Genomic DNA, 23084 nt, shown 5'->3' on the forward strand with positions numbered 1-23084 from the left:
CTTGCCCCTTCCCCACCCTCCCCTCCATGCAATCTCTGCAGAAATCCCCGCTACACCCGTGGTATTTATCCGGCTTCGTAATCGAACCGTGACGTCAAGTGTGTCCTTAGGCCTATATACGATGAAGAATAATGTAATCCAGGGCCGGAAGTGTGCCCCCAAGCAGTGAGATTTTTATCCATGCCGTCCTGGAACATGAGAAAAACAAAAGTCAACTATTTACCAATCACAAGTGAACAAATGAATTTATTTTATTCGAATTTTGATTTTATTATCACTTGTTGTTCGGCCAATCATTTCATTTAATTAAAGTCTCGTTGATTTAATTTCTGTCATACCTCGCATGGCTATTTTAGTCAAAAACATTGATTCATTAAGTTCGACTTTATTTTACTCAAAATTTCCATACTTTTTTGAGTGACATATTTGCTTACCATGAAATGGTTGGGAAAGTCACATCATTCGTTTTCATCTGAAGATCCAAACCCGATGGACATGTCTGTCTATCCAGAAACAATTCGGCAAAATCCTGCAAAAATACACAATAAAATGATATTTATCATTCTTGAGCTTTCCCCGTAATACCACCACCCAAAAATGAATATAGATGCGTACCAAGGACTTTTGAACCACGAGGGTGGAGTGGCCATTAAAAAGCTGATTTTGTCATGTTTTGCATGTCATTCAAAAATCCAGGCATGAGACTACACATTCACGAAAAAGTCAAGAATTTGTCCAAAAAAACAACAACTGTAAAAGCGCGTAAAGTTGTTCAAAAACACCTGAAAAGGGGCTGAAAATTGTGGAAATGTTGACATCACAAATGTCTGGTTCCAATGTTTCCACTGGAAAATCTCATGCCTGAAAATCTTTCAAATGAAATTACAAACATATGAGGACTTTTCATATCAAATTATTTATAACTACATCTCAAAGATCTGAAGCTTACCATCACACAAATTCCATCACCATTCCCTTGAAGACCTTCACTGTCATCATCCAATGAGTTGAAGATGAAAACGTTTCCAGCATCGATGTCAGTCTTCACCATGGTCTTGTTGGAGCTATGCGACTCGTTTCTATATGACATCGCTCCCATAGCCAATTCCAGTGCTAGCATCTGGACTTCGACTGTCAAATTCTTATCCACTTCGCTCTGAGTTGTTCCATTTCCAACGTAGATCTCCACCATGAGGGTATCTTTTTCATTGTAATTTTCTGTTCGCTTCTTCAAATCAACATTTATCTCTGTAAGTTACAAGACATGGAATCAATACAATTGGCATAATGGGCTGAAAAGTATTGGCACTTGCACGGTATGGAGCTTTCGTTTAAAATCAGTGTCTATACGAGAGAGGAAGAGAGGAATATAATATTAAAATGAAAATAACTATGCTCTATAGAAAATATTATCATGAAACAAATGAAGCTGACACACAAGATGAATGGCATACATTCTATAATTCGTTATGAATACGGCAGACGGCCGAATCCGGATTCGGCTTTTGGTAAATTAATTCTACGCATGCATTTACATATGAATTAGAGAACAAGGGATCAATGCTATACCTATAGAGGGCAGCATATCGATTTTAAACGGTGACCATCGGTGACCGTACTGCGATGCACCGTCAGCTAACCCTGTATGCCGCCCTCTTTTGATTACTTACTACTGTTATCATCTGATCTCCGTTAAAAAAAATTTAACTAGTAACAAACGCACGGCGCATGCGCGAGCCGGGAAATTTAGTTTTGGTTTTGAAACGTAAACAAAGCTGAATATCAAAACGACTCCATGCAGACAATCACTTCTTTTTATAAAACTAAGCAAAATTACAACAATTACTTTAGGGAATATAAACACCAAAGTCATATCTAGCACATATGTCAAAAAGAAGTTGAAAATTCATCAGATAAGCGAGAAAGGGTCGAATTTTCGGTCAAAACAAATTTCGAAAAAAATCATACTTTTTTGGCCTTAAAACTTGGCCATAAAAAATTCCCGTACACCACCAATTTCATGATTTTTGTCCTCAAAAATTAACTGAGTAATCCTCATAGTGTTTTCAAGTCAATTCCCCGGGAGACGGAGAAACGGACATATAGAAAAAAGATATTTAATTTTATTTAATTTAATCCACAAATTGACACCTGAGTCGGGGCGTTGCAAACGTGTCGTACATGTGTAGGGACCGAGTGTACAGCAAGCTTGAACTCGTAGGCTCGCGCATGCGCCCTGCGTTTGTTACTAGTTAAAAAAAAATTGATATGCCGCCCTCTATTATGTACAGCATTGATCCTTTGTTCTCTAATTCAAATGTAATGCATGAGTAAAATGAATTTACCAACAGCCCAATCCGGATTCGGCCGTCTGCCGTATTCATAACGATATATAAAGAAGCTCTCAACTTTTGATATAGGCCTAAGGGTTGTCATTACTTCTCCGTGTGCATGATTTTTTTCTCAGGATAGACAATGATAGAAAACGCCCAAAACTTTTAAAATTAGGTCACCTGTTCAGTGATCCTTCCCGTTTTAGTGATCGCTCCCGGTGTCCTATAGCGGGTATCACGCTAGTTTTATATATTACTGGCTTTGAGTTACCTCAAGAATCACAGACACAGGACCAATAAAAATATAAAGGCTGTTATTGGCTCAAGAACCACAAGACCTATATTAAATTAAAATATAAAGAGAATTTTATAGGCTGCTGTGACGCATTTCTTAAGATCATTAATGTATTAATGTACACTTTCCAGTTGTTAAGTTCAATGGCTGAAACTGGAAAATATATGGCTTTCACGGTTTGGTATATCTGATAAGCTCCACCAGGAACATCACTTGCACTCCTGCCATCCCACGTAGCCTCCTTTCATAGGTCTATCATTTAAGCAAAGAAATACCCTACCTGCAAACTTGGTGTCCAGCATGTCCGACATGGAACCCACACTTGTATCGGTCCCATTTATCTCGTTGTGGTAGACCCCTCCATGTCTGGACCCTGCATGCAAATACAAAGATTTTAGTTTTAGACATCGCATATACGATAGGCCTACGAAATAGAAATATCTGATTTTGGATATCCGCAAGTTTATGGTAAATGCAGTGAATGTCAAGAAATATGATCAGAAATGCAATGATACTTACCGTGCAAGAACACCCAGCCCACTACAATAAGCCAACCATAGCTCAAATTTAGACTCGCAATCATGATTCGATTAGGAAATACTATCTCTGACAAGTTAAACTTCATTACAGCAATGCTACAAAACAAAAGGTAATGATATCGTATGAAGATAATGTAAAATTTGAACATACTAATTAAACAATATTTACCAATTAAATTATAAGCAGGTCTGCAAGATTCGATTTGATCCGTGTGTCAAACTCTGCTTATGTTTGCATAAACATAGGCCTAACATTGGTAAGTCTGGTGTTGCGAGTGTTGGGAAATTAGGCCAGCAACTCATAACATAAATTCATAGAATATCACTGTACATTGTATAAAATGTAACAACAAGGTAATCTTTCCAGTCCCTGGATATCTCACAAAATAAACTTAAACTCTAAGACATCACTGTAGGGCCAACGTACACGGTGAAGTGCAAGGCAGTCTTTCCAGTCCCTGGATATCCTCACAAAATAAACTCGTAGACATCACTGTGCGTTGTGAAGTGTAACAGCAAGGTAGTCTTTCCAGTCCCTGGGTATCCTTAGAAAACAAACTCGATGACGTCACTGTGCTTCACTGTGAAGTGTAAAAACAAGGTAGTCTTTCCAGTCCCTGGATATCGTCACAAAATAAACTCGTAGACACTGCGATGTGAAGTGTTACAGCAAGGTAGTCTTTCCAGTCCCTGGATACCCTCACAAAACAAACTCGAACTTAAAAGTCCTTGGATATCCTCACAAAATAAACTCGTAGACACCACAGTGCATTATGAAGTGTAACAACAAGGTATAGTCTTTCCAGTCCCCGGATATCCTCACAAAATAAACTCATAGACAGGGCCATAGCCAGGATTTATTTGGGGCGGATCTTGAAAAAGTGGACTTTTTTTACCTCCAAAGTGGACCTTTCCCAAAGTGTTGGACTTTTTTTTGCCAAGAAAGCATAAAGATCCTACTTTTTCGCCCGCTACGCTCGCAAATGGCCAAATATTTTTCACTCGCAAAGTGGACCTTTTTGGGGAGTCATCGTTGGGTATTGTGAAGTGTATTAACTACAATGTAGTCTTAGAAGCCCTTGAATATCCTCACTAAATAAACGCGTAGACGTCAATGTCCACTGTGTAACAACAAGGTATATGATATCCTCACATAATAAACTCGTAGACATCACCGTGCATTGTGAATGGTAACAACAAGGTACTTTTCCAGTCCCTGGATATCCTCACAATATAAATTAGTCGTCACTGTACATTGATTGATAATTGTGAAGTGTAACAGCATGGTTATTTTTCCAGTTCCTGGATATCCTCACAAAATAAACTCGTAGACATCATTGATTCAATGTGCATTGTGAGTAATGTTAATTCAATGCATTGAAATCGAATTGAATTGAAATGAATTTTGTGCAATTTTCATTTCAATGCATTGGAATTGAATTGGAATCGAAATGAGTGGGCTTGGGCATGAATTGAATTGGATTGGAATTGAAATCATCGTGAGCAATGAAGAATTGAATTGGATTGGAATTGAAATCATGTTGAGTGATGGAGAATGCAGTGGAACTGAAATGAAATTCAGCTTTGATTTCAATTCAGCATTTCAATTCACAAGCAGATGTCTGTGATTCCAGATCATTCCACCTGTAAAAAGTGCCCTTCCCCATTCTGAATTCTGATACACATCCAGGTCTATTCACACAAGAGACACACAATAAAAACTTTTGGCACTAATCATAAAGCCCCTATTTTTCAAGCTCATACTTTTTATGCTCAAAAGTCATTGTACATTTGAACAAATTGTGTGAAAACCATTAAAGAAAATGCTTATATCTTTGACATTTTATTTCACACTTTTTCAAAAGTACAAGGATTTTAGGTGTAAAATCTTAGGAGATGCAGGAGACAAATAGGGGCTATCCAATACGGTAGTATCAAAACCTTTATTTTTGACATCTTTGAAGTCAGGCAAAAAAAAAAAAAAAAAATTGTTTGCTTGTCCATAGATCACTTTCAGAAGTTGGGTAGGTCGGTCGGGAAAAGATTTTTTTTCTTATCTGTTTTTTTCATGTACATGTACCAAAAGTAAAGTGAAGTACCTGTTTGATATGTAGAACACTCCCTAACCACAGAAATTCCACCAAAGACAACTTTTAAACTTTTTTTGACTTGTACGTGTCTGGCAGACTTAAAATACTGCATTTTTAAGTTTAACAGTGTTTTACTTGTGTAGATGCTGAGAATGATAATACGAAATATTGAAATCCTCAGCCAGGTATGACTGGACAGGGGAAACATGCAGGACATGGTTTTTACAACATATCTTTTAAATCTTCAGTTTTTCAAACGAACAGTTCATGACCTTTTCGGAAAAAATGTTTAAAAAAAACTGGTGGACAAGAAGTTTTACAAATTAGTAAGTCAGTCACCTAAGAAGAAGTTCCAAAGTTTCATAAAATAGGACCCAGAGGTCAAGGATCACCTGCATTGTTTGAATGTAAAAAGTGAGTTAACCTAACAATAAAGTATCTTCTGCTGAAATGCTTTTGTGACAAGTAGCGTACTTGATTTGGACTTTGTGTCTAGATAAGTAGATATTAAACACCATTCTAGACACCATCTTGTCCTCGATTTGTAAACATGTCTAAATGCTAAACATGTTTAGTAATTTGATGCTTTGTGTTTAGTTATTAAAACACTTGATGTTTTGAAGTTTGACATTTGTGTTTAGATTTTAAATGTGTTTACAAATCAAGGACAAAAAAGTGTTCAATCCCTAGACACAGTTTTTGCAGTGTGCCTTTGGTCAATTAACACAAACTGCAACTGTATTGGAATTGGAATTGAATTGGAATTGAAATGAATACTCAGAATTGAATTGAAATTGATTAGCTGTTAATTTCACTGCATTGGATTGGAATTGAATTGAAATGATTTTGAAATTGAAAAATTGAATTGGAATCGAATTGAATTAATTCTAAAGCAAGGTGGATTGAATTGGAATTGAATAGCAAGACTCCAGTTGTAGAAAGAATTGAATTTGAATAGAATTGAATTCAATTTTCTGGAGTGAAATAACTATAATTGTGAGCTATTGTGAAGTGTAACAACAAGGTAGTCTGACCATTCCTTTGATATCCTCACAAAATAACCTGCATACATCGCTGTACATCACTGTACATTGTTAAGTGTACCAACAATGTAGACTTTCCAATCCTTGGACATCCTTACAAAATAATCTCGAAGACGCCAAGTGTGTGCATTATTGTGAAATGTTAAAATTGGGCATTCTATAAAAATAAGATTTAATCATGCAGTACGTGGAGCACTAATCTTATTTATATTCCTATGCTCCTAATCCTTCGTTAACACAACATGTTCACGGAGCAAGTTATAGTGCTCCTGGACCACTGTGTGTTAACGATAACTCAATTAATCGGGGCAACGCTATGAGCGGAATGGATGTAGTACAGTTTGGAGCACTATACATTGCATGCAAGAGACACGTGTATGCAAAAACAACAATAAAATAAAATAACGGTACTCTCTCTCTTTGTTAGCTTCCCAAGTAGACTACTGACTTTGCCTTGCGGTTAAGATTTTTAACACGGGGCTCTATGGAGAGTTAGGCCAATTTCTGGCCTAACTAAAATTGGCCATGATGTAATGCATCTCTAAATGGATCTGCCTTGTGATTGGTCGCCCATATCTCGCTATGGTTTAAATCTTCTGTGCCCGCGCCATTACCATTAACTACACCGTACACAACTGTCTGTGGTATTTGCGGCGCTTTTGTGTTGACGCGAAAGTTAATCTCTCATCAAACATCTATCGCGTCTTGTATTATACATGCTTAGTACTTGTGGTTAATGGAGTGATAAACAAGTATGCTTGACAGTGTGTTTTTAGAGAGCAAAGTCCAGGGGGTAAAGTTCTGCTTACAATTCAAAGTCCATAGTCGAATTTTCGGGTTCGCTATCAATAAACTGGTAGATTCCAAAATCAGAATTGTTCAGTATTAAAGTGAGCCATTATAATTATGCAAGATAATGTTGCATTCAATGACTTTTATTGTCACTAATCATCTGATATTTTTAACTCTTTATGACCATTTGAATACTTTAATTTTAATAAACATCAGTATAATGTTGAGTTCAACGAAATGGGTTCATCATGACTAATAATAACATATTTTTAATAAAATTCGACTATGGCATAGTCTATTCTGTTGCCAAAAGGTGCTGGATTCATTAAATTTCAAGAATTTTTTCCAACCCCACCCCCACCCCAATGTCAAAAAGAAATCAACGCCACTGAAAAGAGAAGGGCATTACACATTGATACTTTTAATTCATTTTGAAGCCATTTATTTCGACTGACACATACAGAAGAAACCTGTTTTACAATTATTGTAATAAATGTGATTAATACTTTGTATCTATAACGGACTATGGATGTACGTGCTTTACAATAATGTTATTGACCTTTAGGCCATAGTTTTCACATAAAGACTTGCCGCACAGTGGCAGAGCCAAGAAGAGGATGCTTCCACCCTGTTCCCGAGCGGAATATCTTGCTGCCACCCCACCCTCACCCCCAATGCTGGATGCCATTTGGCCCCTTTTTGCATATTTTTGGCCCCCTTGAAACAATCCTGGCTATGCCACCTGCACGGCATGTAACAACTGATTGCAATAAAAATGAGACTAATTACTACACGTAAAAGTTAGCACTGACAGCAAAGATTTGTAATCAGCATGGAAAATTCATAAATATGAGTACAAACAAGCCTAGTATTGGTTCAGTGGTTCTTGAGATAACTCTTGATATTTTGAGAAAATATCTTTAAACTTGGAACTTTGCATGTAAAAGCCTATGACTAGCATGCAGGGCATTTGCTATTGGGTTATTGAAAGATTAGAAACTCTGTTTTGAAGCATTCTATATCAAAATCAAACATATTTTTATGTTCTCAAAATGTTACTGTAAAATAGTTTTTAGAAAGAATCAAACAATTCAATTATGTGAACACTAACATAACATATTAATTTACAATGTTTTGTAGCAACTTTTGACAAATGTTTTAAAATCGAGAATGTTTATAACCCAACATATTTAAAAAAAAATTGAGCAACCTTGCTGTGCCCTTTGAAAATGATACAAAAACATTTGTTTTCTGGGAATAATCACAATATGATATTTATTCGTGCAGCTGGTGTCTTGATTCTCAGATCCAGAAAAGGTCAATTACATTGTGGGTTCGAATCTTTGTGCTATTCCAGTTAAAATCCATACACCCCCTATGGAAGACATGACCACTAACCTTCCACACCCGGGGTGTGAATTTCAAATGTTGGGGTTATCCGAATGTGCGACTCCATTTGAAAGGTACACCCCCTGTGTGTACGATCATGTATTCCAGTGGAGGTGTATGGACTTCAATTGAAACAGTCCATCCTTCATGCGATAGTCCAATTTTCACTTTAGTATTTAAAAGATTTCGTGATCCACAGCCTCATCCCCCAGCGTTTCTCTGGAAGCCAGAGGATTCCAGTGGTATAAAAATCTCAACTTTTTTTTGAGAGAAGTGGATGAGGCTGTGGATCACGGAATGCCCCTTTAACTGTTTTACGTTAAAAAGGCAGGAAATGACATTCAAATATATTCAGTAGACTTCATAATATAAGCAAAATGTGATAACTATTCGGTGCTGTCTTGAACTACTTATTGATATTTTATTGATTTAACATTATACAATGTGCACGTCTTTTTTGAAGTTTAAATTAAAATGAAAATTTTGAAGAAACAAAAAGCTTATTGATAGTGTGGATGTCCACTCCTTACAATGTAAAGACTTACAACACGTAAGTGACTGTTAATGTAGCTCATAGCAAGTGAAGAGTTCATACTAGCAAAATATTAAAGCCATATTGTAACATTTCTGTAAAAAAAAGATTAGTATTTCTTTTCCATACAATGTTAGCTTTTACTGTCAGATATGTCCCCTTTTAATTTGACGAAACTACGGCATCTAAACTAAAGTCTTGATTTTTGCAGGGTACCTTAATATACTAAAGTACATTACAATTGTGTAAAAAACCAGAATAAAAAAAATTGAGGGGTGCCCCCTCAGCAAATGTTACAATATGGCTTTAATTAAACAGCAACAAAGTCAAATTTAATCCAAATAAATGACTCCACTAATTAAATAGTAATGGTTTACACCTGATAAACTACTGTCTTTCTTACAGCATTTCTGATTGGTTGATTAATCAATATATTCATTTGACTGACCAATTAAAATACAGCTTCTAGATATTTCAGCTCCATCCTCTTCAGCCCTATCACCATTCTTACTATACTGCTGATTGGCTCAAAATAACATCATAGTCTGCTTGTAACCAATCAGCAGGTAGTACTCATGGGGTCAAGCCTCTTCAGCACTACCACCATTCTTACTATGCTGCTGATTGGATCAATCAATCATAATAGTCTTCTTATAACCAATCAGCAGGTAGTACTCATGGGGTCAATCCTCTTCATCCCTACCACCGTTCTTACTATGCTGCTGATTGGCTAAAATATCATAATAGTCTTCTTGTAACCAATCAGCAGGTAGTACTTGTGAATGTGGTTTTAAGTTTCAAGCAATTCCATGTCTTTCTGTTAACACAAGATTTGATATCAACTCTGTCAAGATCAAATGGCAACTTTATCATACTGGTACTGTAATTTGCGTAAACTATTTCACAATGTTAGGCTACTGTATTTTCTTTTCAGAATAGCACATAGCGAAACATTTCAAGAAGTACCTTTTAAAGTAGCTGACATTTGTAAGGCACAACATCTTTTTTGGTCCTATAACTCTATCGGTGCCCAAAGAGGTACCAACTGCATTTTTTTTTTATCGTACCCTGAACATTTGTACAGTGCATTTGTTTCTTATTTAAATGAAAAACAATAACACTACAGCTCAAATGATCATACTTTTCCTACATTCGACCTTGCATGATTTTTGAGTTGACACAGTCATGAAAATAACTATAGATACTTGACAGACCATTAGTAGCCCAGTTCTGAACCTTTTCATTGATCATTCATAACAATAGGTATCTGGGAGTGATGGATCAGTGAAGATAAGAAGGGATTATAATATATCCGTAACCTTGATATTATAGTACATCTCGAGGAAAAAGTGTAATGGACATGTTTTCATTTTATGTTTCAAATATCCCGCAGCATGAAAATTGAGTATTTAACCCAAAATGGAAAATGGAACAATTTATTGGAAATCTGTTTAACAGATTTTTTGACATCTTTTTCTGCACTGTATTATACCTAAATTAAGAAATTTGATAAATATTCAAAGAAAATATAGGTCATCCAAAAATTTTGATTTTTACACATTTTGGGGCAAAAAGGAAAAATAAGCAAAAATATCAAAATCTGTTTTAACAGCTTCATTCATCAAGTCATAACAAACGGCCTACATGCTTAATTTCTAATAAAATATTGAAATTGTGAAAAATATAGGTATTTATTGATTTTCATGTTTCTTCTTGCAAATATGCTAATAATATGCAAATTATGAAATTGCAAAATAAAGTTTCTACATAGCATACATCTTTCAAGTGTGATGTTCAAAATGACAGACATCAAAAAGAGATTCGATGAAATGTAAAGGTGTAGTAACAATTTTGGTTAGGAAAAGTACGGTAAGTTGAGCTGTATGCAACTGTTCATTATTATGTTTGATACAATTGATTACATCTCCAGGGAGTGCTGTTAAGAGTCATCGGCACCTAACCGGGCACCGATAGTTCTATAGGACTAAATTGGATGTGGTGCCTAAGGTTAGAGGCAGTGAACTTTTTGAATGACACTGTACACATGTACATGCAGCTATATACAATATTTTATGGCCCTTTCAAGGCAAAAAGGACCTAACTCAAGATTCCAAGCTCAAGATACACTGGTTTACCTTAAAAGTGCCATCCTGCAAAATAAAAGCATTATGACATACTTTTTTCCCTTTTTAAATATTTGCAGCATTATTTAGGCTCATAATTTAAACAGATTGTCATAAAATAAATGCTTTCATTTTGTAGGGTGGGTGTATTTTGAGCTAAGCCCTTTTACCATGTAAGGACCAAGTAGAACTACTAGCACACCAAAAAATTTCATCAGGTACCTTTTTACAATGCTGACATTCATAAGGTTTGAGGCATAACTGTTTGAATGACAGTGTACATACCTATCTACAATATTTTTATCAGAAGAAGTCATAAGTTTACTCACGTAATTAAAGTAATTATTGATAATGAGGTAAAACTAGGTTATACTTGTAATAAGATTCAAACTAGACATCAAATATTTAACTAACCATTTATACAATACATTCATGGAGGACACCAAAACCATGATCTACACTGATCTTAGACTTGGCCATGGTGTTCCTCAATATCAAAGCATTCTTCAGTACAGTGGCCATTGTATCCTTCACTCACTGGCCTTGAAAGTAAGTGCCCTTGAAAATTGAATTGAATTCGCATGTAAGGTCAGTAGCGTCAAGATTTTATCCAGATAGTTTCATCACTAAATTGTGTAACCAAACATTGGTTACTTAAATCACTCACACAAACCACATAAATTTCATTATACATTTTTGTTACATATTTACAGTGTACATAATCCATTTACACTTATAGTTCTACATGTAGTACTAAAGTTATTAGATGCAGGGTTTGTTTCAAAGGCTATTTCAGATGAAATCCATCACACCCCTATGGAAAACATTACTCAATCTTTCACACAGGGAGTGTGAATTTCAAATGGGTTCACATGAATGGGTGACTCCATTTGAAATCCAACACCCCTTGTGTGGGAGATAAAGGTTAAATGTCTTCCATAGGGGGTGTATGGATTCCAACTGACACAGTCCTTTGCTATTTTACTTTTACTCGGAATCACATACAAATAAACCTACATATGTAACCATCCACCAGACCACCACAAAGTGGTAGTAAAGTCGGCTCTAGATCATTTTCTGTTTATTGCAGATTTGAAAGAATACACTATCAGCTTTCAAATGACACCTCAACCAGCTTAATCGGACATCTGGAAGTGAAGTTATGGTTCATCAAAGGGCAAATTCCTAATATATTTTACATAAAAATCCATCTACTGTTTTTGATTGCATCTCAAAATGGAAAATGCAGACTTTACGACCAGTTTATGGTGGATGGGCACATATATGTACTCAGCTGTGAGTGCTGAACAAATGTATTTCCTTAACTGGTTTTAAAAATTTAAAGAAATAAAATACTCAATGATTCAAAATAATTCATCATTCACTTCTTTTTACTTCCACACTTCAAGCCACTGATTGCACATCACTTCACAACCTTTGATAAAAACATTTTGTCCAAAACTGTCAAAATCTAACACTTCAAAGTAATCTACTAGATTTTTACCTGCAGTAGGCATTTCACAATTTTCTCTATTGGCCTGTGCCACATTAAGGGTAGATGTGGTATTGTTGGTCGAAGCAGCCAAAAAATCGATTTTTATTGTCTAATTCAATATATTATTGAAAAATAACACTTTGATGTTTTGCAAAAGTTCATTCTACAAATCATATACTTTGAAAACTTGCTTAATTTCTTGTTGTTAATGAGTTATGTACATTTTACAAAAGTGTTGTTGTTTCAGCCCTCATTACAACATAACTCAAGAACCACAGGACCTACAAAAGTATTTCGGTGATATTTGAATTCTTCTACACGCTCGCAAGGAAATAAGTAATACAATTTTTGCCAAAGCTCACTACCGTTCGCAAGATGTTGTGAACTACCAAATCGCAACACTTTAAAATAGTGTATTACCTTAAGCATGTTTATAGCCTTGAGCGCCATTAATTTGGTGGACATGTTGCGCATTAATAAATTCACATTAATTATTATAGTGGGAGCAGATGTCCAGAACTTTGGGGTCAAAATTTGGTGAGGTCACAAATTGTCTGGAAGTTCCTCACTCTAAACACCAGCCATGTCGGGAATGTACCGTACATAGTCTTGGTTAGGGTGCATCAGATGCCCCTCATGTCAATGGATTCATCTGTCCCTAGTCTTAAAATGTTCCTATTGTCACAAAACTAACATGTGCCAAGTTTGAATTAATTCGGAGGTCGTCCTGATGGGCCACCGAGAGCCTAAAGTTACAATGTGTGTTCCTATGTAGTAAAGTTCGTTGACCCCTGTACAATTCCAATTAGAAGCTGATCGAACAATTTAAAGTAGCTGCCATATCAAAACCGTTTGGATTTAGAAGCTCAAATCTTGGGAGCTAAGCGAACTGATAATCATCTTTGAATCTGTGATGAAAATCCATCTCCAAAGAAATGATCGTGTGTGTTTTATTGTCAAAAGCGCCCCCACAGTCCATATTCTTGGGAAAATCTATAATTTCTGTCTTTTAACCAAGTGCTATAATACTTTATTTCAAACTGAAAGTTGTTAATATGTATTATATATTGATCTAAAGTTCAGAAAATCTGCTTTGTAAAAGTGTAATGACAACCAGGACATCAACTAAAATTTGAGGTAAAAATTACCACAAAATGCCTATTTCACTGAAATTTTGTATCGAGGGCGCTTGTGCCAATTCCACACATGCTCATTTTGTTGGTGATTAATTTTTATCACCGATTCGAAGATGATTATCAGTACTATAAGCGCAAAAGATTTGAGCTTCTAAGTCCTAACGGTTTTGATATGGCAGCTACTTTAAATTGTTCGATCGGCTTCTAATTGGAATTGTACAGGGGTCAACGAACTTTACTACATAGGAACACACATTGTAACTTTAGGCTCTCGGTGGCCCCCCAGGACGACCTCCGAATTAATTCAAACTTGGCACATGTTAGTTTTGTGACAATAGGAACATTTTAAGACAGGGACAGATGAATCCATTGACATGAGGGGCATCTGATGCACCCTAGTCTTGGTCCCAGCCAGCTTGTGCTCCTTCATTATAAGTTTAGTGGCAAAGAAGCTCAATCTGGCTGGTAACAAGGCTATACTAGTATACATTGTAAGAACGGTCTTAAACTATGTGTTCAAATCATGGCATACCTAGTATACAATGTACATGTATGTACCGGTACTATAAACATGCAAATTGATAAAAAAAGTACTCAATACTTTTGTGTTCCAAGCAATCAGCACTTACGAATGCTGAACTTTTTCATATCTTTTCTGTTGTCTGTAATCTCTAACAATGTAACCAGCCCATTCAAAATTATCATATCGTAAGAACTTCTGCACACAAACATGTTGGAAAATACTTATATTTGAGTTTAAATTGGTATCTACATGTATTTCTCCAGCTGCAAGAATCTATTTTAATTATACGCATCAGTATCTAATTTTGTCCGCAACTCACAATGCTAAAAACAAAGGCCGCAAACCTAGCAAGGCTAATGCCGCTGACTTCCACACTAAAGATTTGCAACTGATGGAGTTTCATTACAGCATTGTGGGCCTGGACCACAAATTGTGGACAGAATCAGATTTTTGCACAAAATTTATACAGTGTACTTTTAAATCTAACAATAAACATCATGTAACATTGAGTATGATCTTTTATTATTCAGAATACATGTACAATGTAGAGTTTCTAAATAATTCTAATAACATCTAACCCTTGCAAGTCATAGGCTACCGTGTTATATAGTCTGACATTTTTCTCTATATGCTTTCCTTTTGCGACCAGAGGTTCAACTCAAAGAGTATCAACTCAGAATTGCGCCGTGCGTAACACTACACTAACTTGCTTTATCACACTTGAAGATCAACATTGTTTACCTCCAGGAAATGTTGACAACTTGCATCTTTCAGCTTTTAAGCGTTACAAAGAGGTTTCCACATTCAGCGCATACTTTGGGCACAATGCAAACACAAACAACCAGATACACTGAATCGATGTTTGCCGGGTACGCAGTCGAATTATCCCGAGATTTTTGCCAGCAATAAGTGATCCACAAATATGGCGGAGTCGATACTCTTAATTAGCTTCTACCTCATTGTTTAAACTACTAATTTAGTTACATGTATTTTTCTGATGAACCACTGTAATCAGTATTGATATGACACATGTATTGGGCTATTCCATTTAAAATCCACACCTACCGCTGTGGAAAAATATCTTCCACAGTGGGAGTATGAATTTCAATTGGAATGACCACATTTAAATTTCATACACCCTCTGAGAAAGATTCAACCTTACAATGTAATCTTCCACTGAAGGAGAATGTTTCAAATGGATCTGGTAATGTGTTCATTCCATTTGAAATTCATACTCCCCCTGTGGAAGATATTTCCAAAATCTTCCACAGGGGAAGTGTGGATTTTAAATGGAACAGCCCATTCAACAAGTAACAAAGCATCTTCACCTTTGAATCATATTATACAAAGTATTAGCCGCGTCAGATTCCTGATCAGCAAGATGGTGTCGCTGCTGTTGTCGCTGCTGTAAGTGTGGTGGCATACCTTGATGGTGCTGCTGACTACTCATATATTCCATAGGGTGCCATCGATGCTGCTCCTCCGCGTGACCCGACTGATTCCAAGATGTGTTATCCGCTGCCATGACTGCGCGAGCAACGGCTTCGAAAACTTGCTCTTCTTCCGATTTTTCTGGTTGAGATGTACTCGGTCCTGCGTGATCCTGCACTGGTATGCCGTAGTTCTTCTCTGGCATGTCTTTATCGCGTTGCAGTCTTTCTCGTTTGGCCTGTTTGATTGCTTCCGTTCTGGCTCTTCGGTGTGCTTGTAACTCTTCAGAATGAATCACTTTCGGTACGGATTCGAGTTCCCCTTTGTCGACATGTGTCTGAAGATGTATCTTAAGAGACATACCGTACGTATATGTCATTGTACACAAATGGCACTTGTACGGTCTGTGTCCTTCGTGTCTCCTTTCGTGCGTCTTGCACTGTCCAGGCTGGTTAAACGATTTGGGACAATACTGACATTTATATGGTTTAACGCCAGTATGAATATTCATGTGATATTTGAGCCCTGTGCAGTCGCTAAACCTACGATTGCACATTGTGCACTGGTACTTCTTACCGACAGTATGCCCTCGCTCGTGCTGCGCCAACTCTGCCTGCGTCTTGAATCGTTTTTTCCCTCGGCAATACATACATGGAAACGGCTTTTCCGGCCAGTGGGTTTTCTTCTGGTGAAGTCGTAGCTGGGTGGCGTACTTGAACAACATCTCGCAGTCTGGACATTTGGTCGGCGTCTTGTACTTGTTGCGAAAGTGAACTGGTCTGTGTTGGCGTAAAGCTGCTCGGCTGTTAAACTTTCTTCCACACTGATCACAGTAGCACTCTGTTTTATCCAGACTACCAAGCTGTATACGCTTATAAATTTCTGTCGGAGCGTGTTTTTTCGTACGTAAGGGGGCGCCTCTTGATTCCAACATTACTGGACAATAGGTGCTCATATGTCTCTTACAGCTCCTAAGATTATCATACTTTTTACCACAATACTTGCACGATACATGCGTCTCTAGATGTTCATTCAACTGCCGTTCCGTCGCAAATTTCTTCCCACACAATTTACAGTCAGTCTTATGCTGCAGGTTGTGAAGGTCAATTTCTTTGTAGTTTTGGAAGCGTTCCCCGCAAACCTTACACGTCAGCTTTTCCCGTTTCACTGCGTGCCTTGCGACGTGCAACCGTAGTTGTGAATTCTTCTTGAATTCCTCGCCACACTCGGGACACTTTGTGGACAGCGCCAGTTTTCCTTCCAGAGCGCACACTTTCAGGTGCTTTTCATGGTTGTGCGACTCCGTAAATTTCAATCCGCAGAGCTGGCAGAAATCGGTGTGCGCTTTCAGATGCTTCTTCAAATCTGTAAGCGACGTGAAAACCTCGTTACATTCCTTACACTTCAATCCCTGGAAGTCGATCCGATGGTACCCAGAATGCTCTTCCAAACCACTAGTATTTTGAAACACCCATCCACAATGAACGCATTTAAAGTCATAGTCGCCCTTTTGGTGTTCTTTCCTGTGCAGCCGCAACTCGTCTCTTGTGCCTAGTATTTCTCCACATTCATGGCACACCCAGCGACCGGTCGCAAACGTCGGTTTTGGTGGCTTATACTTGTGGATGCTGAAGTTATGTTCTTGTAGCTGGGCACTCGTTTCAAATATTTCAGAGCATGTCTCGCAAGTCCATATTTTCCTTTCCAGATGCCGCTTATCTACGTGTATCCGTAAATCTGCGTAACTCCTGAACGACGATGTGCATTCCAGGCACGGCCACAATTCATCTTCCTCGTTTTGTTTAGTCCAATGTTCTTTATTAGTGTGGCGTTTCAATGCGTAAAGACTCGGAAATACTTCGGAGCACGACTTACATGGCCACCAATCATTGTTTGGTTCTTCGCTGACGTAGGTAGGTTCCTCGACTATCTCGTATGTGTTATGATTTGATTTCAAGTGCAGCACAAAGTTTTCTTGTGTATCAAAGTAAATTCCGCAATCTCTACAAGATATTATCCCATCCTGCTTGTGTTTCTGTCCGTGTCCTTTCCACCTGTCCCGAGTCGGTAGCACTATATTACAAATCAGACACTTCCAAACCTTGCCGTGTACTTTCTCCCCTTTTCGATGGGTCATTCTGTTGTGAAGCCGTAGATCGTCACGACTCTTAAACGTGTCTTCGCATTGCTCGCATTTCCATTTTCCATTTGGGGTCTTGGCAGGTTCAACAACAACGGCTTTCAGTACAGGGGTCGGCATTTTCTTTGGCCTTGAACTTGATGACTCGGAGGCTCCGGACATGCTCAGCTGGTCATCTTCATCATAGTCGTCATCATCATCGTCATCGTCTTCATCTGTCTTCGAAAAAGCGCTGAACGGGACATCTACAAAGTCATGTTTCATTTGACAATGTTGCCTGAGTAGCACTCTCGTATCAAAGTTAATGCCGCACTCTTTACACTCATTGCTCTTCGGATCCTTATGGAATTTGTTATGACCTTTCCACTTGTCACGCGACGGGAATGTTAAATTACACTTCTGACAGCGCCATATTTTGCCCCTAAACTGTTGCCCTTGTCTGTGGTCTGCTCTTGTGTGCAGTCTCAAATCGTCCCGGCTTTTGAATGCTTTTGGACATTCTTCACACTGCCACTTCCCGTTCGGATCATCTAAATCCAAGGCTGGAATGACTTTCTTTTTAACCCCACTCCCAGCTGGTTTGTTTGCCTTCCAAACAACCTTGATTTGATTTGAATTCCCTACGGGGGACATTGTTCCAATTGCTGGCATTATGGAAATTCCTTTACTTGGTGCTATCGCTATCTTCCTTGGAGTCTTGGCACCTTTAGTGCCAGTATCCTTCAGAGTACGCAAAGCAGGATGAGCAGTTATCCGATGACTATCTAGCTGATCCATAGTTGAGAATTTCAATGCACAGACCATGCACTCGTACATCAGAACAAACTTGACGTCTGGCTTAGGAGCGATTGGTACGAATGACGTCGTCGGAGCCACATTGACCGGCGCTTTTGGGCTGGTATATTTTGCCTGTGGAGGCGAATAGGATGGCGTTTTGATGGTGTATTTTCTCGGCCTTCCTTTCTTCGGGCGTATGATGACCTCTTTTTCGGTTATCTTCTTCTCCGACTTGGCCTTCACCTTAGTATGATTCTTAACATGCGACTGCAAATCCTTCTCGTTCTTGCAAAAATGCCCGCAGAAAACGCACTGATATACGGAGGATGAATCTACTTTCTTTATGGTTCTTGGACTGTATCCATGACACGCTTTCTGATGCTTCTCAAATCCCTCCGTTCTAGCAAACGTATCCCCGCACCTCTTACAAACCAGGTGCGCTATCTTGCTGGGACTAGGCTTCTCTTCCATGACATGTTTCTTACACTCTTTACATGTATACCCCACCCTACCCTGCATACTCTGATGCATCTGATGTACGCTGCTAAAAACTTTACGTTTATACGCAAAATCGCAATCGCAAGGCAACTTACTAGCGACATTTTCTTTGTCACACTCACATAAAGTTCCTGGAGGGTATACAAAATATACAAACACTTTTTCTTTCTTGTGACCATTTTCTTCTTTATTCTTGGGTGTCTTCATGTAATTGTCTGTTGGATCTTCAAGATCATCAAGAAGAATCCCACCTTGGAGGGCGGACTGCACTCTCTCCTCATACTTCTCTTTTGGCTCTTCAAGATCGTCAAGAAGTATCCCACCTTTGAGAGCAGATTGCACCCTCTCCTCGTACTTTTCTTTTGCTGTTTTTTCTTTCACAGGATCCACCACAGCTTCAGTTGATTGTTCATCTGCAGCACTTGTTGAATCGCCTTTCATGCCTCTGACCCAAAATTTGCGATACTTCTTCAGATGGTTCCGGACGTGGATGTGATACCTTGTTGGGTTGAAAAAGCGTAGGGTGCAGTAACGACATATCAGCGGCTTGATGGCGTGGATTCCTCTGCGTTTCACACCTTTACGCCGCTTGTTGACTGATTTTGAAACCATGTTCTGCATTAAAATAAAGAAATCAGACGAGTGAAATAAGATACAAGTCTGACATTTTAACATTTTGTGATGTTAACCCCATGAGAACTACCTGCCGATTGGCCAAAAAGAAGTTTTCATTATCAATTGGACCAATCAGCAACATTGTTAGAACAATATCACCACGCAAAAAAATTGGGGTGAATTATTTGCAAAGCTCCATTCTGATTGGTGATTAAAGTGAAAATACCATGTAATTGACCAATCAGAGGCAATGTTAGATCGGCAGGTTAAAGTGCTCAGGGGGTTAAAGTGTTTTCTTCACATGATGTGATACGATCAAGCAAGATCAATCTGATGTTGACTCAAATGAAATTCCACAATTTTATATTTCCAATTAGGAATTTGCTAACTTAATTTAACTGAGATCCCATGCATGGTTCTATAATTTTTTATTAGAAAGTTATTAAAAGTGTAATCATCACATAATCTAAGTAAATAAGAAATTCTGATATAATATGATTTTGCTTGATCACAATGTACTAAAAAGTTCATAGTAAATAATTCTAAAGGAACACTTAGTATGATATGGCATGCCACCCCTCTCTACCAGTCTCTGAAATCTACCCGCCCCCCTTCACATGCAAATGGTATATACATGTACTAAAGAAGCTCTTGCACTAATTGGCATGCCACCCGCCATCCACTTTGCTATTTTTTTCCACGCAAATCGCCTGTCCCTGGTCATGTGACAACTGACTTGCCATAATTTTAAAGCCTTAGTGACCTTATAACCTCTGATCAATGAGCTTTAATTTAATTTGACATACACATAATTTCACATTTCTGCTGCATACCATAATCTAGGCCTTGTCTTTTGGCGAGTGAGAGTGATCACTCTCCTAAAATGAAGCTGAGGAGAGCTTTTTATTACTCGCCTACATTTGGTGTAATACAAGTGATTAAAATCACTCACCTACAGCTCTCCTGACAAGTTTTGAGGGGAACGATTTGTCACTCGCAGCAATTTTCAAAAGACAAGGCCTGATAATCTCCCTGTGGGAGCATTGTCACAGTTGAATCATGGGAATGCGGGCTTTCGTCATGCCCTGTTCGTTGAATTTTTTTAGTATAACCAGGCCTAAAAATCTGTGACCATACACGCAAATCCATCTAGCTCCTACTACCCAAAAATGCATCAAAACTTAAATGTTATAAGGGCCCATACCGAAATACCAGCGTGCAGCTTTCCCCAGGCTGGGGAATCCCTGAAGCATTGAGGATGCAGTAAGATGAAGCATGTTACAGCTTGACTGGGGAAGGCTGTGCAATGGTAAACAGGTATGGGCCCTACGGGATGATTTCAAATGCAACCACAAGTCGACTACAAGGGCCAGTGGCGTAGCGTGGGTCATCCGATTGGGGGCACCGGGTCTGATTGGGGCACAAGCCGCTTTTTCGCCATTTTCCTATGGGATTTAAAAAATTTCAGATCGATTGGGCCCCCTGTGCCCCTATGACGCTACGCCACTGACAAGCGCCCTGGCAAATTCAATGATTGGGTGGATTTCTATTGTTTGAAACAACTAAACATAGTTCAAACATTGGTTCTGTCAGGACGTCAGTGGTCCACTGGCGATTGGATTGTAAGTCATCCTGTAGATTGCACAATAAAATTCATCAAGTATATCCAAAAACATGCGTTGCAGATGTTTAGTTTGTTGATGGTCCAGTAGTCACTCTTTATGGTATATCCAAAAACATACCTAAGTTGCAGATGTTTAGTTTGTTGATGGTCCAGTAGTCACTCTTTATGGTCTTGACTTGCACAAGTCTTGAAAGTACCTACATGATGACGATGTTGCAGTCCTGTCAACAAAACAATTGGGGAAGGAGGGTTATTAACATGGTTGGTGTTGGTGAGATAAACTATTTCAGGGTCAGAAATTCCAAAGATTCTCATCATCAAAATTACAAGAATCTAAATGGATTCTCGCAAATATTTCAGTTTATCAGGCAAAGCCACATGGCTAGAATCTACAGATTCAAGATTGCAAAATTCTACTGGGAGAATCCAAAAGGATTCTTGCACTTAGTTGCACTTGCAAATTTCTGACCCTGCATAATAATGGTCATGTAGCATGGACAAACCATCCTCATATCTCTGAAATAAGAAATTATGAAAATAGATTGTCAAAAAACAAACAATAAAAGAAAACCCGCAGAAATTATCACAAAGCCACCTAAAGCTTGAAAAACTTAATTTTAAAAGAACAAAAATGTCACCATCCACCACATACCCAGTTTAAATTTGGCAGCAGGGTTTTCTTTAACGCACAAAACACGCGTATTTACGCGTTCAGGCACTTTTCTGACTCCTTCAAATCCCTAGTTCCAAAGTCCAATGCGTACAAAATCTTGAAAACATACGCGTCCAGATATTGCAAGAATTGAATAGAGAAACACCTGATATTGTGTATTTATTCTCGGCTTTTGGCATTTAGGACCTACAATGTATACTCCCGATTTGTAGGACAACGAAAGGCTTTATGGACCGGCATTTCACAATTTTCAGCTTTTCAACTGTTCAAATTTAAATTTTACACAGTAATAGTGCCAAAATGGTCCACCAAATAGCTCCAATAAGGTCTCCATTTTGCAAAATTTTCCAAGTTCTAAGGGGGGAACATCACCCGGCATAGTTGATAAACAAATGGCCACTTTCACTTCTGCTTTCGACATTTGCCAATTTATGTTTAACACAATTTATAGGCCTACCATAATAGGGAAAACTTGCCGTCCACGAAAGACTCCATGGACTGCTCATTTCACAAATGTTCGGCTTTTTACTAAAATTTTACACATTAATATTGCCAAAATGATCCACCAAATTGCTTCAATTAGGTCTTCATTTTGCAAAAGTTTCTTACTTCTCAGGGGGCATCTTTAAATATGATTATTTTCTTCTAAAATTGCCCCCACCCCCTTCTGACTGCTCTAGATCCGCCACTGCTTCAAACAGTGGCGTAGATTTCTTTTTGACTGGGGGGGGTGTGTGTCTTGAAGTATAGTGAATCCAGCACCTTTTGGAGAAAGAATAAGTTTATGGTACAACAAATTTTGGCATTTTGAAGCTTTTAACAGTTAAAACTGTTAAATATGGTGCAAAAATGTGCACGTTTGGGGCTAAAATGGCCAAATATGAGGTTAATTTGGTCAGAAACCCACATACAGGCGTCAACATTGGGGGATGATTGTATGGACCATCCCCCTGGCAAAATATTGGGGGAGATTCCCCACCACCCCAATCCGGATCTACGCCTATGGAGCCCTCCAAAAACACACATATTGTTAAAA

General features: G+C 38.2%; 2 protein-coding genes across 2 annotated transcripts; both read right to left on the minus strand.

Moving 5' to 3' along the window:
• Positions 1 to 42: 42 nt before the first annotated feature.
• On the minus strand, positions 43 to 1234 carry LOC140169034 (uncharacterized). The gene is made up of 3 exons (XM_072192320.1): positions 950 to 1234; positions 435 to 529; positions 43 to 188 (listed from the first exon to the last, which is right to left on the minus strand). Exons 1-3 carry the CDS (start codon positions 1190 to 1192, stop codon positions 113 to 115), a joined length of 414 nt encoding a protein of 137 aa, XP_072048421.1. The 5' UTR covers positions 1193 to 1234; the 3' UTR covers positions 43 to 112.
• Positions 1235 to 14165: 12931 nt separating this feature from the next.
• Positions 14166 to 19772, minus strand: LOC140170124 (uncharacterized). The gene has a single exon (XM_072193450.1). The coding sequence runs from the start codon at positions 19755 to 19757 to the stop codon at positions 15615 to 15617; it is 4143 nt and encodes a 1380-aa protein (XP_072049551.1). The 5' UTR covers positions 19758 to 19772; the 3' UTR covers positions 14166 to 15614.
• Positions 19773 to 23084: the final 3312 nt, after the last annotated feature.

Source organism: Amphiura filiformis, chromosome 14, assembly GCF_039555335.1.
Source record: "Amphiura filiformis chromosome 14, Afil_fr2py, whole genome shotgun sequence".
Classification (NCBI taxonomy): Eukaryota; Metazoa; Echinodermata; class Ophiuroidea; order Amphilepidida; family Amphiuridae; genus Amphiura; species Amphiura filiformis.

Coding starts and splice junctions, on each gene's coding strand:
- LOC140170124 (XM_072193450.1), bottom strand. CDS start 19,757: ATGCAGAACATGGTTTCAAAATCAGTCAACAAGCGGCGTAAAGGTGTG.
- LOC140169034 (XM_072192320.1), bottom strand. CDS start 1,192: ATGGTGGAGATCTACGTTGGAAATGGAACAACTCAGAGCGAAGTGGAT. Junction 530..949: donor GTGATGGAATTTGTGTGATG/GTAAGCTTCAGA, acceptor GTATTTTTGCAG/GATTTTGCCGAATTGTTTCT. Junction 189..434: donor ACTTTCCCAACCATTTCATG/GTAAGCAAATAT, acceptor CTCATGTTCCAG/GACGGCATGGATAAAAATCT.